The 18,581-nt window shown below is 36.2% G+C and overlaps 1 protein-coding gene across 1 annotated transcript in view; it reads left to right on the top strand.

The window, feature by feature from the left end:
* Positions 1-18,581, top strand: part of TRHDE (thyrotropin releasing hormone degrading enzyme) — a 461,351-nt gene that overhangs the window by 256,648 nt on the left and 186,122 nt on the right. The window contains exon 6 of the mRNA XM_069584013.1: positions 11,625-11,762. Coding sequence (XP_069440114.1) covers positions 11,625-11,762 — 138 coding nt within the window. The remainder of the gene's footprint in view (positions 1-11,624; positions 11,763-18,581) is intronic.

Here is an 18,581-nt window from a genome sequence, read left to right on the forward strand (position 1 = left end):
GGGGTGACAGAGGATGAGATGTTTGGATGGGATCACTGACTCAATGGACATGAGATTGAGCGTACTCCAGGAGACAGTGAAAGACAGGGAAGCCTGGGGTGCTCCAGTCCATGGGGTTGCAAGGAATCAGACATGAATTAGCGACTGAACAACTACAGAGATCTGCTCAGATAACTGTGTTTGTGTATCACTTTCTGTAAAAAGTTATGTGAACAAATGCAGAAGTAAAATTTTCAGTGCAGTGCTTGTTTTATTATAAGCATTAATGCTTATAATGGTAATTATTTCTAAAATTATTATTTAATGCCTATTTTATGTGTGTGTTTTACATAAGTTTGACTTTAAGTGGACTGCTTTAACAACCCGCACATAAAAATGATTATCAACATCTTAGGTATGTGTATTTAAACATGAGATTTTGAAATGTTGATTTTTAAAAAATATTATATAGAAGCAACACTTACTTTCACTACATCTTTAGTTTTATTTCATTTATTGTATAATTTAGATATCTACAAAATGTTCATTTTAATGAGCTAAATAATGAATAGTATTTCACGTGTATATAGCTAACTTTAAACTGAGTAAATCTTAAAATAATTTTGGACATTTTAGAACTTTATAAAAGTATATTGAAATATAAAATTAGGATAAAATTCTCTTAATATTTAAGACACTTGGGATCCAAATAATTTCTAATGTTTACAAATATGAGATTGTGTTATGTGTCTATAAAAGATGTTAATTGCAAAGTCACAGAGATACAATATCACATAAATAAAACCTGATGAATATCTTCCTCCAATATGCTTGTTTTTCTTACTTGAATTTTTGATTACGTTCCTATCCTTTAATTTGTCCTGAGTTGAGTAAGTCATGAAGAACAAGAGTGAAGAGAAAAATACGCACTACTAGGTATGTCTCTGTCCCTTTTCCGAGTCTTGTGTAAGCAGGAGGTTCAGATTAGTAATGGTTCATGTGGCATTTTGTTCAACCTATGAAGTCTTGAATGTGTTTATCTTATGGTAGTATAGATTTCCAAAGACACAAGATATGAATATATGCATGCATGCTCAGTCGTGTCCAACTCTACAACTCTATGTATGGTAGCCTACCAGGATCCTCTGTCCATGGAACTTCCCCATCAAAAATACTGGAGTGGGTTGCCATTTCCGACTCCAGGGGATCTTCCTGACCTACAGGTCAACCCGTGTCTCCTGTGGCTCCTTCATTGCCAGGCAGATTCTTAACCACTATGCCACATGGCAGTACAGATTTCCAAAGACACAGAATGTGAATGACGTAGCTTCTTTCTTCTGTTTATGACGGATTACCGGCAACAGAGCCAACATGGTCATAGACACTGAAAGCACTTACACCCAAGCTTTCACTCTATTCTCTGCTCCCATAGTACTTCCCGTTCAGTTCAGTCGCTCAGTCGTGTCCGACTCTTTGTGACCCCATGAACCACAGCATGCCAGGCCTCCCTGTCCATCACCAACTCCCGGAGTCCACCCAAACCCATGTCCATCGAGTCGGTGATGCCACCCAACATCTCATCCTCTGTCATTCCCTTCTCCTCCTGTCCTAAATCTTTCCCAGCATCAAGGTCTTTTCAGACCTTGAGTCAACTTTTGCATGAGGTGGCCAAAGTATTGGCGTTTCAGCTTCAACATCAGTCCTTCTAATGAACACCCAGGACTGATCTTTAGAATGGACTGGTTGGATCTCCTTGCAGTCCAAGGGACTTGCAAGAGTCTTCTCCAACACCCCAGTTCAAAGGCATCAATTCTTCAGTTCTCAGCTTGCTTTATAGTCCAACTCTCGCATCCATACATGACCACTGGAAAAACTGTAGCCTTGACTAGATGGACCTTTGCTGGCAAAGTGATATCTCTGCTTTTTAATATGCTGTCTAGGTTGGTCATAACTTTCCTTCCAAGGAGTAAGTGTCTTTTAATTTCATGGCTGCAGTCACCATCTGCAGTGATTTTGGAGCCCCCAAAAATAAAGTCTGACACTGTTGCCACTGTTTCCCCATCTGTTTCCCATGAAGTGATGGGACCAGATGCCATGATCTTCGTTTTCTGAATGTTGAGCTTTAAGCCAACTTTTTCACTCTCCTCTTTCACTTTCATCAAGAGGCTTTTCAGTTCTTCTTCACTTTTTGCCATAAGGGTGGTGTCATCTGCATATCTGAGGTGATTGATATTTCTCCTGCCAATCTTGATTCCAGCTTGTGCTTCTTCCAGCCCAGCATTTCTCATGATGTACTCTGCATATAAGTTAAATAAGCAGGGTGACAATATTCAGCCTTGATGTACTCCTTTTCCTATTTGGAACCAGTCTGTTGTTCCATGTCCAGTTCTCACTGTTGCTTCCTGACCTGCATATAGGTTTCTCAAGAGGCAGGTCAGGTGGTCTGGTATTCCCATCTCTTTCAGAATTTTCCACAGTTTATTTTGATCCATATAGTACTTTGCTTGGCTGCTAATACTTTACCCATCAAATAGCACTAATGTGTTGTACATGTATCTATTTTCCCCATCATAAAGGGAGTTTCTTGGAGCTCGGAATTGTGCCCCAAATGCATTTGTTTCCCCAGCTTCTGACACATGAAGGTTGCATATACAAAGCCCTCAGTGAACACGAATGGAATTATATTGTATTGTTCAAGTGATTTTTGTCAGATATTCTTGTTCATTTGACACTATGGATTGGAGAAGTGCCTTTATCTATGTTCAAGAGATTATTGTCAACATTAAACCTGGAATAAAACATTGCTTTAAATAAACAAATGAAAACACTGAAAAAGGAAATACTTGTATCTATTTGGTTATCTATATGTGTATCTACATACATATCTAAATATCTATGCCTAGGTCTATATTTATGTCTAAACCTATATTTGATTCACACATCCTGGAATTTGAAAGTAAATACCATGTTTTTCACCACCGGTCATCACAAAATGGAATTAAGTTGTAGCTACTTTGTGATCACAGAGATAAAGCCCCTGCCTCGTGCTGTTTGTGTGTGATTCTGCAGTATGGCCCTATTTTGTTTTGAGTTGCTTCTCCCTCCAGTCCACCTTCCAGTATTCATAGTCATCTCTCTAAATGTAGGTTTGATGATGTCACGTCTTAATTCTAGTTTCCTAACTTGGCATTGAGGATCTTGATTTTGTTCTTGTGTGTCTCTCTGTACTAATTGCTGTTTGTTTGCCCATTATACTCCCTGCCTTCTGCCACTGAGAGCTCTGGAGCCCCCCAAACAGGCCAGGCTGTTTCAAATCTCCATGACTTTCCCCATATACCAGATTTTTTTTTCTGTTCAAAATACCCTTTTCTACTATATTCTGGAAAACTCCAATCATCCTTAAAGATTCAACTCAAACTATCAGTTCAGAAGCTTTCCTTCCTTCTTCCAGGCAGACCAGTGACACCTTCTCTGTGAGGTCATGTCATATTCTGAACCTATTTCCATTTGTATATACAGCAGGTGTTGTTAATATTTGTTTCATCTTTGTGTCTTATTCTACTAGTATAGAATCTCTGAAGTTGAATTTGTATCTTTCTTTTTATGCTCAGAACTGGGTATACCACATGGGATATGGCAGGTGCTCAACATGTATTTGTAGAACAAATCTTATTCAATCTTCACAACCACACATGTTTACAAATGAGTGTGCTGAGTTGTGAAAAGACTGAGTAACTTGCTTGTGGCCAGACAGTTAAGTGAATGGCAGATTTTTTTTTTTTCCAGTCTAGGACTCTGTCATCAACTTTCTAGCAGTGTTCCCATCTTTTCTCCCAGGAATAATGAAAGAGCCATTTATTTCAGATCTATCCTCCTAGATATGTGAAATCTAAAAAATGGCACAAATAAGCTTATTCACAGAACAGAGTCATAGGGAGAAAACAAAGTTTTGGCTACCAGGAGGGAAGGGGGATACAATGGGGGACACATACATACTACTACATTTAAAATAAATAACTAGGAAGCACCTACCATATAGTGCAAGGAACACTACTTGATAATCTGTAATGACACGTATAGGAAAATAATCTAAAAGAGATTATACAGAACTAATTCACTTTGCTGTACAGCAGAAACTAACACAACATTTCAAATCATTTAAAAAATAAGCATTAAAATCATTTTAATAAAGATTAAATTAAAAAAATAAAATTGAGTCCTTGTGACAGCTCTGATATAACCCATGTCTGCCTAGAGAATTTTTTCCCACTCTTTTTTTCCTGTAAGCACTTCATCATGTCTTGAATTGGCTCTCATGTCTTTGTCTATTTTGATATAGCTGACTTTCTTTGATTTCAATTCAGATTATTTGATTTTTTTCTTCTTTCCTTTCTGATGATGAGGAAAAATGTCTGTCTGGCATTGCTCTTCACTAAAATTAGTCAGCCTTTCTTCAGAGGAACTTCCCACCGTCACCATGGCTATGACTAGATCTGGCATATTCAGATCTTGACATGTTCAGGCAGAAGCCTTGATTTGGGGATGAGTTCAGTTCAGTTCAGTCGCTCAGTCGTGTCTGACTCCTTGCGACACCATGAATCATAGCACGCCAGGCCTCCCTGTCCATCACCAACTCCCGGAGTTCACTCAAATTCACATCCATCAAGTTGGTGATGTCATCCAGCCGTCTCATCCTCTGTCATCCCCTTCTCCTCCTGCCCCCAATCCCTCCCAGCATCAGAGTCTTTTCCAACAAGTCAACTCTTCCCATGAGGTGGCCAAAGTACTGGAGTTTCAGCTTTAGCATCATTCCTTCCAAAGAACACCCAGGACTGATCTCCTTTAGAATGGACTGGTTGGATCTCCTTGAAGTCCAAGGGACTCTCAAGAGTCTTATATCAAGGAATTAATTTTCTCAAGTGTATCTGATGATAAGAATTTTTAATAACTTGTTCCACATATACTACTAAATATTGGTATATGAAATGTTAGTATTGTAAGAAAAATTTTTAAAAAGAGTTGGTTCTTTCTGAGACTTATTTACATTTTTTTATGTAGATTGCTATTTATTGCCAAAAGTTGTTTGGGCCTTGCCCTGTATCTTAGACCTGGCTTTTACATTGCATTGCCTGTGGCACATTGCTTTCTAAAAGGTCACTGTCTCAGTCCTTGCAGCATGTCTAAAACTGATCTTTTCAGCTCACCCTCCAAAGCACACTTTATCCACTCCTTCATTTCTGTCAGTCACATGCCCCCTACCTTTATTCTGTCAATCTAAAATCTTTTAAAAAGCCATCAAATCATTCTGTATAGTTATTCATTGGGACTTCCTCTTTACCCCCTAGGGACAAAGGCATCAGTGTCACTTGGTCATTCATTCAAAGTCTCTCTCAGATTCAAAAGTCCTTCAGTAACGCCCGCTCTAATACATCATCACATATCCCCCAGTACAATAACCAATTCCTGCCTCTCATTTCTACATATGTCAGGCACTCTGTATAGCTCAGATAAATTAATTTTCCTGAGACACTGCTTTTATTATGTCACTATGCCTGCTACTGCCTATTTATTGAGACCAAACCTTCAACCTGATATCTTAGGATTCAAATGGACTCGCTTTTTTTTTTCTCCATGTTTCCTCTGCCTGGATTTGCCCTTTTAGGTTGCTTTCCCCATTCATCTGAGTAGACTTTCATCCTTCAACAGCCCACTTTAATGTCACCTCCTCTGTGAAGACTTTTCTGAACTAATTAATAATTTCATACTTCATGTTTTATAACACCCATCGTATTATAATGCAGTTAGCTGTTATCTTTCTCTTGTACCTTCTCTTCTGGTTTTGAGTTCTTTAAGGTTGTCGATGAGGTGTTAGTCATGTATTTATTCCCAAAACACAGTTCAGTATCTGGCATTGTATAGGAATTTAACATATTTGTTAAATGAATGTATGAATAAAATGATAATGGCCTTCTTTTCCACGTGTTATTCTCAACTCTGTGCATTCGTTCACATTTTACTTTTCTGAAAGGCTTTTACACTGCTCTCCAAAAATTCAAGTGCAATATATTTTTGAAAGTAGTTCAACACAAATTGATACACATACTCAGTATTATTGGGACTGTTTAAGTTTAGGCATGAAAATAACATCTCTAAGAAGTGTCTGTATCAGAATGGTTGGATTTATTGTTACTGCTAACAATAACTTCTTGTTAACAGATTTTCAAGTTCTCCATTTTGCTTATTGTTCTGCATTTTAAAAGTTGTAGAATGGGCTATCACAGTGTCTTTAAAATATCGAGTAAAATAACAACTATTGACTATACACCTCGCAGAGAAGGCAATGGCACCCCACTCCAGCACTCTTGCCTGGAAAATCCCATGGATGGAGGAGCCTGGTAGGCTGCAGTCCATGGGGTCTCTAAGAGTCGGGCACGACTGAGTGACTTCACTTTCACTTTTCACCTCATGCTTTGGAGAAGGAAATGGCAACCCACTCCAGTGTTCTTGCCTGGAGAATCCCAGGGATGGGGGAGCCTAGTAGGCTGCCATCTGTGGGGTCGCACAGAGTCGGACATGACTGAAGCGACTCAGCAGCAGCAGCAGCAGCATACACCTTGAGTACATTTTTCCCTGCACACAAACACACACACATGCACACAACTTTAAATTACTTCAAGGATCATACTCACTTCTACATTTTCCATTAAGCTTTCCATCAATAATTATACTTTACTGTGTTTTTGTCTCAAAATTTTTTAGCATTTCTAGTCTATGAGAGAAAACTATTATTTCATTCACTGTGGCTAACTTTTGTTTGTTCTTTTATTTCACATAAAACCAAGGATTTCTTTTGCTTTATTTTTAAACTTTCACAGTCTCACATCAACAGTAAGCAATTGATTGCTATTAGAAATTTTTGCTGTAGCTGCTTTTGTCGTTGATAAGAGGGTGAAGGAGGGAGGGCCCTTGCCAGGGACTGACAAAGTAAAAATATTTCTTATTTTATAGTGACGTGGATCTTTTATAAAAAAAATTAACACCTTCTCTCTTGGAAACTCTTTGTAGTTTTGTTAAATTGCATTTGCAATTTTCCTTTTTCCTTTTAGAAATTTTTCCTTTCCCCCCCCTCAAGTTATTCTCTCTTCTGAGCTTTGTGAATGTCTTTTGCCAGGATTTTCTTTTTCCTTTTTTCCTTCTCTCTTTTAATCTCTTTTCAGTTCAGTTCACTGCTCAGTTGTGTCCAACTCTTTGAGACCCCGTGAACTGCAGCACACCAGGCTTCCCTGTCCATCACCAACTCTCAGAGCTCACACAAACTCATGCTCATGGAGTCAGTAATGCCGTCCAACCATCTCATCCTCTGTCATCCCCTTTTCCTCCTGCCTTCAATTTTTCCCAGCATCAGGGTCTTGTCCAATGAGTCAGTTCTTTGCATCAGGTGGCCAAAATATTGGAGTTTCAGCTTCAGCATCAGCCCTTCCAGTGAATATTCAGGACTGATTTCTTTTAGGATTGACTGATTTGGTCTCCCTGCAGTCCAAGGGACTCTCAAGAGTCTTCTCCAACACCACAGTTTCAAAAATATCAATTCTTTGATGCTCAGCTTTATTTATAGTCCAGCTCTCACATCCATACATGACCACTGGAAAAACCATAGCTTTGACTAGACAGATCTTTGTTGGCAAATTAATGTCTCTGCTTTTTAATATGCCATCTAGGTTGGCCATAACTTTCTTTCCAAGGAGTAAACGTCTTTTAATTTCATGGCTGCAGTCACATCTGCGTTGATTTTGGAGCACCTCAAAATAAAGTCTGTCACTGTTTCCTTTGTTTGCCCATCTATTTGCCGTGAAGTGACGGGACCAGATGCCATGATATTAGGTTTTTGAATGTTGAGTTTTAAGCCAACTTTTTCACCCCTCTTTCATTTTCATCAAGAGACTCTTGAGTTCTTCTTCGCTCTCTGCTATAAGGGTGGTGTCGTCTGCATATCTGAGATTATGGATAGTTCTCCCAGCAATCTTGATTCCAGATTAAAATCTTAATCTCTTTCAATGCCCCCTTTCTCAATCAGACAGTATCATTCTCTCCAAAAATTTAGAGATGAATTTTTTGCTAACGATGCAACACTGCTCAATTTAAACCCTCCCTTTTGCAGTTCTACTGACCAAAGATTTGTTTTGATTTTTCTCCAGAAGCATGAAGTAATATATCATCATTACTATATAAATATATAATATAGTTTCAATTCAGTTCAGTGCAGTTCAGTCCGTTCAGTCGTGTCCAACTCTTTGCAACCCATGGACTGCAGCACGCCAGGCCTCCCTGTCCATCACCAACTCCCAGAGTTTACTCAGACTCACGTCCATTGAGTCGGTGATGCCATCCAACCATCTCATCCTCTGTCGTCCCCTTCTCTCACCTTCAATCTTTCTCAGCAACAGGGTCAGGTGGCCAAAGTATTGGAGCATCAGTCTTGGGGTATTGGAGCAAAGTATTCAGTATCAGTCTTTCCAATGAATATTCAAGACTGGCTTCCTTTAGGATGGACTGGTTGGATCTCCATTATCTTAGATTTAATTTTTATAATTACATGGTCATTTACTTTATACCATTTAACAAAATGTCATTTCCAGCAAACCAAGTTATGTTTGCTAAATTTAGATATTGACTAATATGTATTTATTGTTTCTAAATGTTAAAAATTAAGGTTAAAATAAATCATTCTGTTAAGGTTTTCATTTTGTACTGTGATTTTTGATCAGATGTTTGAGTGATGTAATGGAGCAATAATTATTATTTGAAGAGTTGTGTATTATTTGATCTTCAGAATGGACATCACATCTTCAGTTGGTAGTTTTTATAAATAAAAATGCTCAGTTGTCAAGTTGAAGTATCATTATATATTCCATAATTTCTCATTAATACCAGTATCAAATAGCTTTAATGTGCATTTTAAAATTAAATGAGCAACCAGATTGCCTATCTGCTTAAAATTCTTGTTTTGGAAATATATGAATTTCTTTTACCCTCTAAATCTAGGCCATTTGTCTGAGATCTTGTTTTTGCTTTTTGTGGACTTAAAATGGGCAATATAAATGCCAGTTTTTTAATTCAAATTTTTAAATCACAAGGTCCAATTTCACTTTCCTCAGTTCATCTTGAATTAGGAACTCAATTAGAAGAGATACAGTATTTTTTTGTGTAATACTTGTCACTTAATTCATTGTCAGTTTGTATTTTTTATTGTAGTCTCTTAGGGTCTGAAATATTCTTCTGGGAGTCAGAGTGACTTTTGGTTCAGTCACTGTAACACAGCCCTTTTTGATGGAGCACTGATGTGAAATTCTTAGGTGAAAAATAAGGACCAAAGAAATTAAATGTAAAGTCCACAGGCTATAAAAATAAGCTATTAGAAAATAAACCTTACAGTGATACTTGGATGACTAGTTAAATTGATTAAACGTGCTAAATTATTGAGCAAGTGATGATTATTGTTTTTAAAGCCAGATTTAAATTAATATGGTTATTAACACATATGCTTAGTTAACGATTCTTTTCTTAGTATATTTATTCTCCATTTCCAATTTTTAAAATCCAGAATTGGTGTAGTCTCAGCTTGAAATTACAGCTCACTCAGAAATAAAGCAATTTATCTGCTGGCCCAAAATTTGGAGGCTCCAGGAATGAGTTCAGAATTAGCTAGAGCAATTAAAGCACTGTAGTCTTTAATCTCTGTAATGATACTCCTCAGGTCCCAACTATCCAGGGGCTATTTAGCTCTCGTTATCTCTTGCAACTTCTTTTTTCTCTCCTCCTCCTCAATGAAGGCGGTAGGCTAGGAGGACTGATAACTGCCAGCATTTTTGTTAACAGAAGCCAAGCTGTTTCTTTTCTTTTTTTTTTTTTAGTATATAATCTGTTGACTTTTTTTTTTTTTTTTAGTTTTTTATTTTTTAAATTTTAAAATCTTTAATTCTTACATGCTGTTTCTTTAAAGCAGACTTCTTAAAGCAAAAACAACAGAGAAGCACTTCTTTTTCTTTTTTTTTTTACAGTTTATTTCTAACATAGCAAGTCAGCTTTTATTAAAGCAAATACTGATGTCTCAACAAGACACAGTTTTGTCTAGTTTCACAAGTTTTATGGTAATGAATTTTTTTTTTTACTTTCTTTTTTAAAATTTTTTACTTTACTTTACTTTACTTTACAATACTGTATTGGTTTTGCCATACATCAACATGAATCCGCCATGGGTGTACACGTGTTCCCAATCCTGAACCCTCTTCCCTCCTCCCTCCCCATACCATCTTTCTGGGTCATCCCAGTGCACCAGCCCCAAGCATCCTGTCTCCTGCATCAAACCTAGACTGGCGATTCATTTCTTACATGATATTATACATACTTCAATGCCATTCTCCCAAATCATCCCACCCTCTTCCTCTCCCACAGAGTCCAAAAGACTGTTCTATACATCTGTGTCTCTTTTGCTGTCTCGCATACAGGGTTATTGTTACCATCTTTCTAAATTCCATATATATGTGTTAGTATACTGTATTGGTGTTTTTCTTTCTGGCTTACTTCACTCTGTATGATCGGCTCCAGTTTCATCCACCTCATCAGAACTGATTCAAATGTATTCTTTTTAACGGCTGAGTAATACTCCATTGTGTATATGTACCACAGCTTTCTTATCCATTCGTCTGCTGATGGACATCTAGGTTGCTTCCATGTCCTGGCTGTTATAAACAGTGCTGCGGTGAACATTGGGGGGTAATGAATTTTTGATACCTATGGCTCTCTGCTTTCTGAATTCACGCATCACATCCAGAGATGTTACAGTTTGTTGTCGATAGTGCCTCATTATTTGTGGTCTCCTGAAGTTCTCTTAGAAAGTAAGTGTATGCATGTGTGTGTTAGAGAGAGAATACGTGAGACAGAGAGAGTGGAGGTAGGAGGAGAAAGAGAATGGTTGTTGAATGGACTAGAAATAACACATAGTATTGGGATTCTGAGATTTAGTCATTATTCTTGTATTGAATTAACTTTAGAACTGTTATTTGGGACTGGTATTTTAGATTTGACCCTGCAGAACATATAAACATGCTGTGTCTGCTTAGTCACTCAGTCGTGTCCAACTCTTTGGGACCCCATAGACTGTAGTCCACCAGGCTCCTCTGTCCACGGGGATTCTCCAGGCAAGAATGCTGGAGTGGGTTGCCTTGCCCTCCTCCAGGGGATCTTCCCAACCCAGGGGTTGAATCCAGGTCTCCCTCACTGTGGTCCAGTTCTTTACCATCTGAGCCACCAGGGAAGCCCGTAAGCAAGCTGAGTCAGTTTCATTTATGTGCCCACTCTCCAAATTTGCTTTAACCACTGTTAAAACAGAGCTCATTGTTTGCATCTATTTAGGGCCTCTTGTAGCTCATTGGTTTTGTTTCATGTTGTGCTCAAATCAGCCACTTTTATTTTAGAGTGACTTAAGAGGCATTTTATTTACTGCTTTCTCTTTATAGTTGTCTTATCTAGTAGGCTGATGAGCATCATCAATTCAGCAACACACTGAACATTCAGTTCATATTGTCACCCATATTCTGTCATAACCACGAATCACCTGTGATGTTGTTCCACCTACTGTATTGCAGGAAAAACAGAGGTTTCTGACGGATGTTCTACATGAAGTGATGCTGCTTGATGGCTTGGCCAGTTCCCACCCGGTATCACAGGAAGTGCTACGGGCAACAGACATCGACAGGGTGTTTGACTGGATCGCATATAAAAAGGTGGGAATAGATAAGACCCAGTTACCAATTGGGTATTTCACTCTCCTGGCCAAATTCTGTCATGCTAGATATAGATTTTTCTCTTCTTTTTGGCAGATAGAAATGGATTGTGAGAAAATATAGTCACTAGGTTCATGTCATTTTATGAGTTAGGATTTTGCTTTATAAACCAGTAAAATATTTGCCAAATAATGCATAGAAATATTGGAAGTATTAATGAGATAAATGTTTGAAGTCTTGATATGAAGCGGCTGTATAGATGGCATTATGTAAATGTCAAGTTTTATTGTTATTAATAAGACAGCTGACCTATGTAGTGACAAATTATTTCCCACCTGTGCCCCTAATACTTTTTGATAGGCTGCTACAAATGGGTATAGGCAGTGAGATGACATATGTATTTTATAAACATTATTTAAGGATGATTTGGGGAATTAACCATGTTTCCTGGATAATAATAGATAATAAATAAATAATAATAAGTGAAATCTTAAAGAATAGACTTTGAATGGCAAAGATTTTGGACCAATGACTAGACATCTGTAGAAATAAGATATATTATGAATTTTTTTCCGTTGTTACTTGTCTTAGGATTTTTCCTTATATCTCTATCCTTTAGTTTTTCTAATTTTAACATAAGCACCTATATCTCAGTGTTAAACACTTGAAGTGGAAATGAAAGTCACTCAGTTGTGTCTGACTGTGTGATCCAATGGATTATACAGTCCATGGAATTCTCCAGGCCAGAATACTGGAGTAAGTAGCCTTTTCCTTCTCCAGGGGATCTTCCCAACCCAGGGATTGAAGCCAGGTCTCCTACTTTGCAGGTGGATTCTTTACCAGCTGAGCTACAAGGGAAGCCTGTTAAAAACTTAACAGCCATTTAATACTTGTTAAAATAATTTTAAATTTTACTTTGTCTTTGCTGTAGATTGGATTGCATTTATTGGAATTTCTGTATACTTTATTGATTTAATAATGTTTAAGTTTGAATATAAGTTGGTAACATTCTTTCTGAAAAACAAGTTATTCTCTTTATGACTAGAGATCTAATAATGATTCATCAGAATTCTTTGGTGCACTAATTTGGATATTTGGGTTTACACCTAGGAAATTACTGTGTCAATGATTATTAGTTAATATTGTTTGCTATAATATGTAAAGATGCCAATTGTTTTAAAAAATATGTTTTTGAAGTCACTGATCATTGCATTGGCTCAAAAAGGATATTTTTGATGCTTTATAAAAATAAGTGAAAGTGTATAACCATATTTAAAGTATGTAGTGTTAATGTATATATTTTACAAATTAAATAAATAAAGTATATATAAATTTTTACATATAATATTTTGGGCTAGCTTTTGGAAATTTAGATCATTCAGCTATATTGATTCCTAAAATATAATGCAGAAAATTCATTAACTTAGCTTGAGACAAATTTGGAGACATGTCTAGTTTTTTCCCACCTAACTACCAATTCCAAAATACCAATTTAAATTCTGTATGATATTATTAGGAAAATATTATTTTGATTAAATATGTTAATAGATGTGCTTTTACATGTAAGTTAACATTTATTCCAGATTTCATATATTTGAGTAATTTTGAATTTAATCAAGAAGGCTAAGACTCAAAACAGTAGGAAAGAAGGAATTCACAATGATTATTATTTTACCCTCTCTATATTTGGTGCAAAGGCTTATCAATTTACAAATGTGATCAAGAGCAAACTGAGCCAAGATCCTCAGGACCAGAAAGGACGCTGGCTTATTTGCCTCTAGCCGTGTATCTTTATTTTTAATTATTTTTGAGAAATAGCTGATAAATATAATTGTGTACAATTAAAGTAGACAGTGTGATGACTTGATATACATATACATTGTGAAGTGGTTACCAAGATCAAGATAATTAAAACAAATGTCACCTCACCTAACATTTGTGGGGAGTGGGAAGTGAGGATGCTTAAGATCTGTCTCTGCAACTTTCCAGTATATAACACTGCATTATTAACTGTGGTCACAGTGCTATACATTAGAGTATTAGAATTTATTCTTCTTATAAGTGAAAATTTGTAGTTTGACTTATATCACCCAATTTCCCCTTTCCCGTAGCTGTTGGAAACCACCATTCTATTCCCTGTTTCTATGAAATTGGCTTTTTTTTTTTTAGATTTTATATATGCTTAACACATAACATATGTATTAATGTTTGTCTTTCTCTGACTTATTTTAGTTAGCATAATGACCTTCAGGTTAATCCATGTTGTCAAAAATGGTAGGATTGCTTTCTTTTATTACTGAATAAAATTCAATTATATATATATCACATTTTCTTAACCCATTCATCTGTTGAGACATTTAGATTGTTTTTATACCTTGATGATTATAGAACATGCTGAAAGGAACAAAGGAACATGGGTGTGCAGATATCTTCTGAAGATGCTGGTTTAAATTCCTTTGAATATATAGGAGTGGGATTGCAAGATTATATGGTTGTCTGATTTCTGATATCTTTAGGAACCTCCATAGTGTTTTTTGCAATGGCTGTACCAATTTACATTCCCACTAATACTACATAAGCATTCTCTTTTCTTCACATCCTTGTTAGCATGTGTTATCTTTTGCTTTTTTGATAATAGCCATCACAGATATGAAGTGATATCTTGTGGTTTTGATTTGCATTTTGGTGATAATTAATGATGTAGAGCATTTTTTCATATAACTAATGGACATTTGGATGTCTTTGTTGGAAAGATGTCTATTCAGGTCCTTTGCTCATTTTAAAATTCTATTATTATTATTATTTTTGCAATTGAGTTGTATGAGTTTTTTACATGTAATTTGGATATTAACCCCTTATCAGATATGTGATTTGCTAATGTTTTCTCTCATTCTTCAGGTTGTCTTTTCAATTTATTGATTATTTGCTTTGCTGTGGCAAAGCTCTTCAGTTTGATGTAGTTCAATTTGTTTACTTTGACTTTTATTGGCTGTGCTCTTAGTCTCTTATCTGATTAATCATTGCTTAGACCAATATTGGGCTTCCCAGGTGGTGCTAGTGGTGAAGAATATGCCAGCCAATTCAGGAGACAAGAAACGTGGCTCTGACACCTGGGTTGGGAAGATCCTCTGGAGGAGGGCATGACAGCTCACTCCAGTATTCTTGCCTGGAGAATTCCATGGACAGAGGAGCCTGGTGGGCTACAGTCCATAGGTCTCAAAGAGTCAAACATGACTGAAGTGACATAGCATGCATGCAAGACCAATGTCAAGCATCTCTCCCCCCTATATTTTCTTCTAGGAGTTTTATGGTTTCTTGTCTTACATTTAAGTTTGTGACCCATTTCAAGTTCATTTTTTTGAGTGGTGTAAGAGAAGAGTCCAGTTTCCTTCTTATGCATCTAGATGTCCAGTTTTACCAACATCATTCATGGAAGTTACTAATCTTTCTCCTGTGTGTGTTCTTAGTGCTCTTGTCAAGAATCAGTTCATCACATATTTATGACTCATCTGGAATCTTTGTTCTGCTCCACTGGTTCCATGTACCTGTTGCCAGTACCATGCTGCTTTGATTACTGTAGCTTTGTATATGGCTCAAAATCAGGAATGACGATGCTTCCAAGTTTGTTCTTCTTTTTCAGGTTAACTTTTGCTATTTGGGGTCTTTTATGGCTCCATACAAATTTTAGGATAATTTTTGTCTATTTCTGTGAGAAATGGAATTTTAATAGGGATTGTATTTGTAGATCATTTTCAGTAGTATGGAGATTTTCACAGTATTAATTTTTCAGTCTAAGATCACAGGATATCTTTCCATTTATTTGTGTCTTCTTCAGTTATTTTCACCAATATCTCATAGTTCTCAGTGTATAATCTTTTACTTCCTTGGTTCAGTTTATTTATAAGTATTTTATTGGTTTTGATGCTATTCTAAATGGGATTGCTTTCTTAATTTCTCTTTCAGATAGTTCATTGTTAGTGTTTAGGAAAACAGCTAATTTCTATATGTTGACTTTGTATCTTGCAGTTCCAGTGAATTAATTCATTAGTTGTTAACCATTTTTGTGTGTGTGAAGTCTTTAGGGTTTTCAATATAGAATACCATGCCATCTATAAACAGAGATAATTTTAATTCTTCCTTTCTAGTTTAAGGCTTTTATCTATCTAATTTTTTTCTCATCTAGTTGCTATGACTTAGACTGCCAGTACCACGTTGAGTAGAAATGGCAAGAGTGGGCATCCTTGTCTTATTTGTGATCTGAGAGGAAAGGCTTTTAGCTTTTCATCATTGAGAGGGGTTGTCTTCATTCTAGTCCTGTGTCATTATGCTTAAGTATCACTGAAAATGCTGTCCTTACTGTGCTTTTAATTGATAATAGGATCTATCCATTTTCAATGAAGACTTCTCAAGGAAAACATTTTCTTTGTAATAAGTGTATTGAGAAATAATTAACATGCAATGCACTATAATGCTTAAAATGTACAATTTATATGTTCTAACATATGTATACACAGTGAAAATATCACCACAATCAAGTTAGTGGACTCATTCATCAAAAGTTTCCTCAGGCCTCTTTGTAATTCCTCCTCTCATCCCTCCTCACTCTTCCATTGATCAACTTTTCACTGTAGATTAATTTGTATTTTCTAGAGTTTTGTATAAATAGAATTACGCAGTATACACTCTGTTCTTGTCTGACTTTCTTTCACCCAATATCATGATTTTGAGGTACAATTCATGTTGTAGAATACATGGATGTAATATAATTTGTTCATTCATGGGGATATTTGGATTTTTCTAGCTTGGAGCTGTTACAAATAAAGCTACTATGAATATTTTTTTCAAGTCTTTGTGTGCATTTTGCCTCTCTTGGGTGATTACCAGCAATATTTAGATGATTAATGGAGAAGGCAATGGCACCCCATTCCAGTACTCTTGCCTGGAAAATCCCATGGACAGAGAAGCCTGGTAGGCTGCAGTCCATGGGGTTGCTAAGAGTTGGACACGACTGAGCGACTTCACTTTGATTTTTCGCTTTCATGCATTGGAGAAGGAAATGGCAACCCACTCCAGTATTCTTGCCTAGAGAATCCCAGGAATGGGGGAGCCTGGTGGGCTGCCGTCTATGGGGTTGCACAGAGTCGGACATGACTGAAGTGACTTAGCAGCAGCAGCAGCAGGTATATTTAATGTTTTATGATACTGCTGAACTGTTTTCCAAAGTAGTTGAACCACTGTACCAAGGTAAAGTCTCATCAAAAGTGTATCAGAGTTCTACTTTTTCCCACATCTTCACCAACACAAACTAGATATGATCAGTTTGCTTAATTTTAGATATTATAATGGCATCTCATTGTGATTATTAATTTACATTCCCCTAATGACTAATGATATTGACCATTTTTTCCTTTGCATGTTTTCTTTTATGTATCTTCCTTGGTAAAGTGTCAGTTCAAATCCTTTGCCCATTTTTTAGACTAGATTCAATTCAGTTCAGTTCAGTCACTCAGTCATATCTGACTCTTTGCAATCCCATGAAAAGCAGCACACCAGGCTTCCCTGTCCATCACCGACTCCCAGAGCTTGCTCAGACTCATGTCCATCAAGTCAGTGATGCCATCCAACCATCGCATCCTCTGCTGACCCCTTCTCCTCTTGGAATTTTTTCTTATTATTGAGTTTTGAGAATTCTTTATACTCTGAATATAGGTTATCATATACATGATATAAAATAATGGCTTTCCTAATTTGTGACCTTCTCTTTATTTTCATAGCAGTATCTTTCTAAAAGCAAACTATTTTCATTTTAAGTTCATTTTACCATATTTTTTAATTGATGGTGCTCTTGGTGTCATAGTTAAGGCCATGAAGGTTATTCTTTTGTTTTTTTCTTAGAGGTTTTTCAGTTTTCAGTTTATATTTAGATCTATATTCTATTTTTGAATCGAGTCAATTTTTAAATATAGTATGAAGTTTGAATGTTTTCCTTTTTATTGAATATTGATATTCATTTTTTCAGGAATCATTTCTTGAAATGAATTGCCTTTTCGCATTTGTTGAAATCAGTGAGCTATCTATGTGTGGGTCTTTTCTCTGAACTGTTTATTTTGTTCTATTGATATGTTTATTTATCTTGGTGCCAGTACCACATAATCTTGATGACTGTAGTTTTTAATAAGCAGTGAAATTATTGTTAGTCCTCCAATTTTGTCCTTCTTTTTAAAAGTTCTTTTGGTTATTCTTGATTTCTTGAATTTCTATGTGAATTTTAGAATGTTTTGAAATTTATTTTAAGTTCTGCTATAATTACAGGGATTGCATTGTATTTATATAAAAATTTGGGAGCATTGACACCTTAGCAGTATCGAGTGACCCATGAATAGCATACACTTTTCCACTAATTTAGGGGCCTTTTTATTTTCTCTTAGTAAGATACTTTTTGGCTCATTTTACCTAATATATTTATTTTATTGGCATAAAGATTTACATGTTTAATTCTTTCATTATTCTTTTAATATCATATAATATCACCTCTTTTATTCCAGATATTGTTAATTTTTGTCTATTCTCCTGATTAGTCTAGCTAGAAGTTTACACATTTTATTCTGAAAAAATCTGCTATTTATTTAATTGATTTCTGGTCTTACTTTCTATGTCATAGATTTCCTCTCTAATTATTTCCTTCTTTTATATACTTTGGATTTAGTTTGTTCTTTTTTTCTAGTTTCTTATGCCGCAAACTGAGCTCATTAGTTGGAGGCCTTTCATCTGTTATAGTTCAGGTGTTTATTTTATCAATTTCCTCTTAAAGTGTACTGC

This window comes from Ovis canadensis, chromosome 3, assembly GCF_042477335.2.
Source record: "Ovis canadensis isolate MfBH-ARS-UI-01 breed Bighorn chromosome 3, ARS-UI_OviCan_v2, whole genome shotgun sequence".
Lineage (NCBI taxonomy): Eukaryota > Metazoa > Chordata > Mammalia > Artiodactyla > Bovidae > Ovis > Ovis canadensis.